Source organism: Arachis ipaensis, chromosome B1, assembly GCF_059453495.1.
Source record: "Arachis ipaensis isolate K30076 ecotype BB chromosome B1, ASM5945349v1, whole genome shotgun sequence".
NCBI lineage: Eukaryota > Viridiplantae > Streptophyta > Magnoliopsida > Fabales > Fabaceae > Arachis > Arachis ipaensis.
This window is the reverse complement of record NC_142436.1, coordinates 48,689,128-48,698,360: the sequence shown is the minus strand read 5'-3', so window position 1 is coordinate 48,698,360 and position 9,233 is coordinate 48,689,128. Positions and strand designations below refer to the sequence as shown.

The 9,233-nt window shown below is 33.2% G+C and overlaps 1 protein-coding gene across 2 annotated transcripts; it reads right to left on the bottom strand.

Annotated features, from left to right (window-relative positions):
* Window positions 1-880: 880 nt before the first annotated feature.
* On the bottom strand, window positions 881-4,808 carry LOC107617869 (uncharacterized). Of its 2 annotated transcripts, XM_088503275.1 has the most exons (3): window positions 4,439-4,802; window positions 2,766-2,882; window positions 881-2,684 (listed from the first exon to the last, which is right to left on the bottom strand). In XM_088503275.1, exons 1-3 carry the CDS (start codon window positions 4,746-4,748, stop codon window positions 1,006-1,008), a joined length of 2,106 nt encoding a protein of 701 aa, XP_088359401.1. In that variant the 5' UTR covers window positions 4,749-4,802; the 3' UTR covers window positions 881-1,005. The 2 variants fall into 2 exon arrangements, with proteins under 2 accessions (XP_088359401.1, XP_016175233.1); XM_016319747.3 differs by having other exon boundaries at window positions 881-2,882; window positions 4,439-4,808.
* Between the last annotated feature and the right edge of the window lie 4,425 nt (window positions 4,809-9,233).

Sequence of the window (9,233 nt, the reverse complement as noted above, 5' to 3'; positions counted from 1 at the left end):
AAACAAAGTTATTAATAGTTTGTGGAGGTTTAAAACCCCCCACAGAATACAAATAAAACATCTATAAAACTAATTTTTATTATTATTTAATAAGTTTTTTAACAGAAGGACCGTATTGTCCCAAAATAAAAAGGTTGAGAATCGAAGTGTCCCTTTTTTTTAGACAAAGATCACTTTGTTCTTAGTAAAAATGAACAAGGACCGAATTGGATGTTTACTCCTCAGATATCCGGAATCTTAACTACGGGTTTGGGTGAGATTTTTTGTCCGAAAAATTGGGCTTGACTGTTGGACTTGAATGAATTTAATCTCCAGTTTTTGTTTTTATTTTCTTTTTGAACATAAGCCCAAAGTTTTGTTAGAAAGCTCAAAAACTTATTGCACTGAAATTTATGGCTAAACTCCACGTTAATAACATTAACTAGAGATTAAACAGGTCAAACTTGACTTAATAGAACTAACTTAAATTGGTTCAGCGGTCAGCTCACTCTTCTACTTAAATAAATATTGAAAGTTTGAATTATGTATATAACAATTTATTGATTAGTGGTAGACCCTTAAATAAAATTTAAATTCGTGATAGATTAATTTTTGACCTATCGAATTAGAAAATACCACGAGGAATCCAAAAAAAACTGGACTTAATAGGTCAACACCATATACACATGTGACTTCCTCTCTCGTGAAGACCACACGAAAGTTCCCTACCCACACTAGAACACACTAATATAAGGATAAAAAAATAAAAATGTAAATAGTAAATTTCTATGTATTGTTGCTGTAAAAATTAGTTACACTAACATCCAATAAGTTGTTAAATATACAAAATTAAATAACTTTACATTCACTCCACTTGTAGATAAAAAGGGGCAAAGAAAAATAAAAAAGAAGGGATACTCTATAATGGAGGGCTGAATATGGATAGATAAGTTTCATTCTTACAAAATAAAAGATAGAAAGTGAAACCATGTAAGATGAAAAGGAAAATATTTACAAAAAAATAGTTTAGTCAATATCTAGTGCCTCTATTTTATGCATCAATCGCCAATCTTCAATGTTTGTCCCTTTGCTCAAATCCAAGCTTGGAAATGTCCTCTTCTCTAGCATCTCTATTATCCTGTGGGTTTGACCAAGCATGCAAACCGCATATCTCACACTCTCCTCTCTTTCTTCAATGGCACTGTTCAAGCACTTTGTGGATATAACATGGGGCAAGTTTGTGAGACATGCACCCAATATATCACATATCATTTCTGTTAATGCTTCAAACAACCTCTCTGAGCTCATGATTTCATTGTTTAAGAGAGAAGTTTGGCTTATTCTGTACATGGAGTTAGATGCCAATATCTTGATGGGCCATGATGAAGGTGCTACCCTATTGCATATGTGTCTATATTTTGCTTTGAATTTGTCATACCTGATTTTAGCAGCCTCAGCTAGTGTCTCTATTGTCTCTTTGGGACTCTTTCCTTGAAGGGAGAGCTTATAAAGATCCACATCTAACCACTTATCATATAAATCAACTCCAAGCCACACAATATCTGCTGCCATTCTCACTTTACTTAATTTTCCTTCTTTGTCCATATTGTTTTCTATGAACTTCACATAGAGGAGCCCTTCATTTAGAGCTCCTATCAAGTTTTTCACTTTGAGCCTATTGATGTTTGGAATTGCAACTATTATGCTAGTTAGTGTTACTAAAGGAAGTGACCAACCATATAGGGCTTCCACAGGATGCAAAGATAGAACTTGGTCACTATCAAATGTTGCTACCCCTTTAAACCCGTGCAAGACAGAGCATTTATCTTGTATTAGCTCAATGATTTGTTTTGGCTCATTCTTCTCTCCTACATGAAACCAATGATTAGTCGCGTCACGGTTGTTTCTCATCATCACTTCAACTAGCTCTTCCTCGCCTTCAAGATGAAGAACGAAACGCTTTAGATCCGGCTTTGACTCTGCCCCTGAGCTAATGCTTGAGACGTTGTTATTAAAGTTGGATTTCAATCTCTTGCACCGCACGTAACACTCCAAAACCAAGCACATGAGAGATATTGAAATGAATTGTGTTGCTTTGCTCAACAACACAATCCCCACCTGCATTTTAATGAAGAGATTAAGTAGAAGCAGTTTTGCATCATGGGCTATCTTTCTAAACTGCCTATTCTGAATTCGATAACCAAGAGGCCTTTCTTTCATTAGTTCTAGTCTATCAATCCAATACCCTTCTACTTGCAATCTTCTCTTGCTGTTCTTATGTCTCACATTTGGCCACCTATAACTTATGGCAGTGAACCATCTGAATGCAGGGGCAATAGTACCAACTGCCACTGCAGCAACTTGAACTATGAGAATCAATGTGGTAGACCATTTGTAATCGCTGTCGCCGGAGCAGAATCTTAAGGACCAAGGCATCAAGTAAGACCGAAGCATTGCCTCGGCTAATGCCAATGTACTTAGAAGACAGAACGCACCGGATGCAGTGCATGTTACTGACCTTCCAAGAACAAATTGGGGGCTACTAGTGTGTGCCATCATCCAAACCCTCATCAATTCATCTCTAAGATTGTTGATGAGTTGTCCAGTGTCTTCCTCCTCCATTCGGCTTAAGCTTTCTTTAAGCATTGCCTCGTTTGTTTCGTACTTCAGCTCCAAGTAATGCTTCATCTTGGGAATTGCTATGTCTAAGGAGAACATTGTCATCAAGAGAATGAGCATTAGAAGTATGATGACAACATGTTCTGCCCAGAATACATAGATAACACCAGTAGCAAATTGGATGCAGATGTTCGCAATCATGGTGATCACAAGTATTCCCATGGCCACAACATTCATCATCGTCTCTTTCTTGTCCGTCACACCAAGAGAAGGCATGGAGTTACCTATTAAAGAGATGGAAATGGGAATTATCATTAATCTATATCTACGAAGCACCAACACTTACAGCCTTATAGGATACGGTATATATATATATATAGTAACTTTTAGATAAATTGTAACAATATTAATTTAATATTAAAATACAAAATAAATTTTTAGATATTTTTAATATTTTTAATTATATAAATCATATAAAATAATTTTTTTATTAATAAATGATAATATATACTATTTATAAACTCATTTTAAGAGCATAGACCAAGAATAGTATTGAACACGCTGATATATGATGATATTTAAGTGTGTATATATTTTTGGAGAAGTATTTTTTATTTTTTTTTATCATAATTCGCGTGTTGCGAGAATGTCGAATCTAAAATGTGTTTAAAATATAGACATTACAACTCAACAAAATGTCCGTCCGCACTTAAGAAATCCATATTAATCCAAGAAAATCTCCATTATATCTTCTTGAATTTGGAAAAGAAAAAAAAATTGATCCCCCATATTTATGCAAAAAACAAATCCAGTAGAAATTTATTTCCTAAATTTAACAGAATGATCTCATGAAGAATTTAGGGAGAAATTTGTTACCCACTTTATGTTTCAGTAATTAAATTTAGTGTCTTTTATTTTACTTTATTTTTTGTTTTTTTTATACAAGAGTAGAAGAGTGCAAATGTGCGACAACTTTTTTTGGTGAAAACAAATGTGTAAACAACTGATTTTCATAATTAGGAGTAGCAGAATTTAGCTACTCTAACTTGCTTATTAAAAAATGTTAAATGACCAATATTGTAAAATGATATCAGATTTGTGTAGTAAGCAATCGAAAGAAGAGAGGAGAAAGAGAACTAAAGCTGATGATAAAGTTTAAGCAGATTGAAAAAAAGACAGGAAAATAAAGACAGAGAATTAGAGAGAGATTTGGATGATGAAATTCTGAATTGAATGGATGAAGCATCAATGCATCATGCTTCTACACTATAAATATACACTATATATATCTATACAATGAGTGAGGGATAAATAACTAGCCGTGAATTAATTCTATCAAACCTACCAATTATACAAATTAAAAACTGCCTAACAACTTTCTGTATCTAGCATTTGGTTGCATTTCAACTTTATTTCAGTTTCATTTTCAGGCTTGTTATATTATGTTTCAAATATTTTTAGTAAAAGAATAGAAAATTAAGTAATGTTGATTTATATACAAGACAAATAAAAGAAAAATATTGGCCATATTACTTTTGTCTTGAAATAAAATGTGCGCAATCTAATTTCTAATAAGGTGAAAACTCGCGTGCAGTTATCTTTATATGAAATTGATAATCGAAAACCGTTAGATGAATTTAGTTAAATATGTCAAATTATCTAATAATTCTTGACTATCAACTTCACTTAAAAACAAATGCATGTGAGTATTCACCTCCTAATAAATTAGCAGACGTTATAACAAATACAGCAAAATATTGGTCCAAATTTGTTAGTGTAGCAGTAACAGAATTTGTAACTACCTTAACTAACTTGCTAATCAGTAATATTACAATATTACCCATGATTGTGCAGGTGAATGCACTGCTGGTGAGTTTTGCTAGCTGGTCAGAGCGCTGAGGCATGGAAGTGTTGAGATCCACGGAAAGCTTCAGCGCAACGCCAATGAGAGTCAAGGTGGTGGCATTGAGGCAGAAATATTTGCAGGGGAACCACAGCTTGCGGCCGCGAAACCCGAGCACGAGATCGGCGGTTACTGCTATGAGGCAAGCAAGGGATGCTGCTGCTATGTATATTCCAATCCATGGCATTGGCTTGCTGAACTTGTCATCGTCCATGTACCCGTCAACGTTGCACCCGATTATTCCCATCTTGTTACAAATTCTCTTTCTCTATCTCTATCTCTTTTTTCATATAATGTTTATAGCTTTGATTTGCTTCTTCTGCTAAAGATATATAATTATAGAAGAAGCTAATGATGTGGAGAACATGATGTAATTACGAATATGTTCTTAGTTCGGACTTGCAATAGAACTACGATTAAGACAATTTTTTTTTTGAATTCTTTTTTGGTAGGGTAAAATATATTTTTGGATAAAGTATATTTTTATCTTTAAATTTAATTTTATTCAATAAAGTCTCTAATATTTTTTATTCATTTAATTTTGTCGTTGATGTTTTTGATTTGTCTCAAAACTATTCCTAAAAATTTTTTATTTTGTCTCTAAAATTTTACATAGAATAACATTTAGAAATAATTTTGATACAAATCGAAAATGTTAAGAACAAAATGAAATGTAACTAAATTTTAAAAAAATTTAGAAACATTAGAGATAAAAAGTATATTTTATCCTATATTTTTTATTTTTAATATTTTTTATTTGTGTTAAAATTATGTTTAAATATTAATTTTATGTAAAATATTAGGAACAAAATTTAAAATTTGTAGATAGATGTTTTGGTATTTTGCAAGGGTATATTGATATTGATAATAGTTTGATTTACGTCAATAACATTGTTGACTAATATAACTGTGATATACTATACAAGATCATATTAGGGTGCTGTAGAAGGATGTAGTAATGAATAATGTTTGTTTATGGAACTTTGATTAATGAATTGACATGGCGGACCCGCCAAATGAGGTGGGAACTAAACTGGGGTTTTCTGTGTATTTAGACGGACTAAAATCATCTGCTGTCACTACTTTTCGTTGACGGATATGAATGTACCACTTGGAATAATATTAGTGTTAATTGAGAAATGATTTTTCTACATTTTTATATCTTTTATGTGGAGTTTTTAAATAAATGAAATAGATATAATAATTACTAATATATATAGAGGTGAAAATATTTATACGTTTGTCTTAAGTTAAATTAGACATCTCGTTTAACTGTGAGAAGGAGATAGATATTTACATATATATTGTGTTTATACTATAGGAAATATTTTAAGTGCATCGGAGAGTACCGATGCACTAGTTATTTTAACCGTTGATTTTAATTAATATATATTATATATATTTTTTATAATTTAGATCAACGGTTAAAATAAATGGTACACCGGTACTTCCGATGCACTTAAAATATTTTCTATACTATAATAGGAGATACGAAACAAACGTGATACGTTTTCATAAAAATTTGAACATTTTTTGTTTTAAGTACACAATTGTATTATGGGCGATGATGGAGAACACATCACGCGAAGATGGTTTATGCGTAATTTCTACAAGTCTTCAACTAACAAATATGTATTGTGACAGATTTGACAGAAATGACACCAGTTGTTTGTTTCGTATGAAAATAAATTTATACATATTGATACATTTAAAATATAAACAAATAACAATAAGTTATATAAAATTTATTTTTCATATCAACACCTAATTTTTTTTAAAACATATATATATCACTACTTTTATTAAAATATCTTTATAATTTAATAAAAAAAATTTATTTAATTTTTTAAAAGACTTAAATATTTTTTTTTATATTTTAGACAAAAATTATTCTTCTAAATTAATCAAATTATTTAATTTTACAGTTTTAAAAATTTAAATAATTAAAAAAACACATTTAATTATTTATCTCTACTAAAAGAGATTATTTCAATCTTATTGACATCCTCTATGAACCCTAATTAATCATTCATAACAAATTTTTTTTTTTTAAAATATTAAAAAATATCACTTGTTCTTTGTTTTCTTGAGTTTCTCACCCAACCTTCATATCTTTTCTCTGTGTTAGTGTCTCCCTCTCTTCTCTTTAAACTCGTCTCTTCTCTCCGGTAAAGAAGACGAAGAAGCTTTCTCCACGGCGCCCTGCCAAGGTCAACGCAGCATTCGTCGCGCGCCTCACCTAGCCGAGAAGAACGTCGTTGCGTCAGAGAGCGTCGTCATCTTCCTCGTTCCAGAGAGCGTCGCTAGCCTCTTCCTTCTGGTAACTCCCTCCTTGTGATTTCTGTAATTTTAATTATTATAGCATTGTTATGATTTTTGTAATTAACGTAATTTGGTTTGATTTATGTGATTTTATATTAGTTATTATTAATTTTGACAAAATAAAAAACTTAAGAAAATTGTATTTCTCAATCTGTTTCTCAGAACCCTTCATATGCTAGTAAAGAAAATTGTTATAAGATTCTGTAATCGAGAGTTTCATCGTTTTTCATATGACTCGGGCTTATAACCTAATGGGTGGGCACGACAATCGGCAAACCATGACACTATGGTAGAAATTAGACTGACAATGCAGTTGCTTTAGGGCCTTAGTGGGGGTTTCTTGTCAAAAATCAAAATTCCTCATTTTACACACACATATTTGGTAAAGAAACCCATCAATCAAAATCAAATCAATAATCAATAATAATCATAAAATCCTAATCACTACAAATTTCTTCAGACCCTTTTTTTCTCTTTTGTGGAGCTTTACCAATTCTCAATGGAGGTAAATTCTATAACTATTCAGTAGGGGTGTAAGTTATCGAACCGGACCGAAAATTATCACAGAACCGAACCGAATTTTACAACAACCAAAAAAACTGAAAAACCAATTTTTTTGGTTTTTTTGGAACTAAATCGATCGGTTCGGTTCGGTTTTCGGTTGCCTTTGCAGAAAAAGAACCGAACCGTACCGAACCGAAGAATGAGAGTTTAGTAGTGTGTGTTTTTACTAAGTTACCCTTTAACCTAGGTATAAAAGGGCCAAGCACTGCAGCCACAAGCCCACAATGGCACAACCCTAGCTTTCTTCTTCTCCTTTCACGCGACCTAAACCCAGTCACCCACACTTCTATCTCCCATTCTTCCACGGTTCCAGGGTCACCGCCGCTTCATCGCCGTCACAGGGTTGCCGTCGCAGGGCCGGCACAACCCTAGCTTTCTTCTTCTCCTTTTACGCGAACCCTAAACCCAGTCACCCACACTTCTATCTCCCATTCTTCCACGGTTCCAGGGTCGCCGTCGCTTCATCGCCGTCGCAGGGTCGCCGTCGCAACAAAGCCAAAGCCGAGCAGCACTCCAATTCAATCCGTCGCCGAGCAGCAGTCTGTCACCGAGTAAGACGCCAGTGGCCGAGCAGTCCAACTCGAGTAGTACTCCAGTCACCGTCTCACCGAGCCCTCTCCTGCAAAAAGCAACCGAACAAAATCTTCTTCGGAGGTTAGATATGTTTTTCTTTTAATTGTTTTTGGTTCAGATATGTAATTCTGGGTTGAAAGAGTGTTTCTGTGGTTGTTGAGGTTTTTGTGATTTATAGGGTTTGATTGGATTGCTTGAGTTGCGATAAAAGGGCTTATTTATGCAATAATATTAGTCAGTATTAGGGATTTAGGGTTGAACTTCTTTTTCCTTTTGATTATAAAAAGTTTGGAAAATGCATTTTTTTTTGGAATCTGTTTTGTGATTTATAGGGTTTTGATTGGAAGGATTGATTTGTGATTAATGAAATAAAAACCATGTTTTTGCAATAAGTATTGGATTAGCATCGGGAAGTAATACTTTTGCCCTCTTATTACATTTGTTTATTTTGACATTTATAATCATGGAAAACGAACTTGTTTCTTAGAAGTTTCAAGTTTGCATATTCTATAAAGGGCATGTGCTGTCTGATTGGATAGAAATGCTTGAGAAAGAAAAGGTTTACTTTGTTAGAAACTTTGAATAAAATGGTTTTGCCTTTTAGTGTCTTTCTGAATATATATGGGTAGTTGTCTCTGAATGTGTATGTTTATTTAAATTCTGTTGATTGGCTTTAAAAATGAATTACTTATGGTTCTGTTTATGAGCTGCTTTGGTTTTGTTTATGAGCTGTGTATGAGGCTATGAGCTGCTTATGTCTTAGTAGATTTGTGTTGAATTATCTCAAAATAATGTATTGCAGTTAGTGAGTATTAAAAAAAAAATATAACTACTTCAACAGTTGGGTGAAAATTGCAAACGATCAAACTGTTAATGTATGGCAGTTAGTGAGTATTAAATAATACAAATAAACTAGCTAGTTGTGTATGGGCTGCTTATGTCTTAGTAGATTTCTGTTGATTGGCTTTAAATTCTGTTAAATTGCTTATGAGCTGCTGTGGTTTTGTTTTGCATATATGGCTACATATATATGAGCTGCTGTGGTTTTGAATACTAAATTTGTTGCTGGAAACAATACTTTTGGCGCTGTTGATGAGTTAAAATGCTAATTTTTTATTGTTCTATATATACGCAGCCAACAAGCAATGAGGTGCCCAATGAACGGACGCCTGAAGTTGGGGGTGCCCAATGAACCGGGAAAGATGATGATGAGTCTGGTGTAGATTCAGATTAAGCATGGTGGCTGCTTGATTTTTATTTGGTTTAAAGTGGC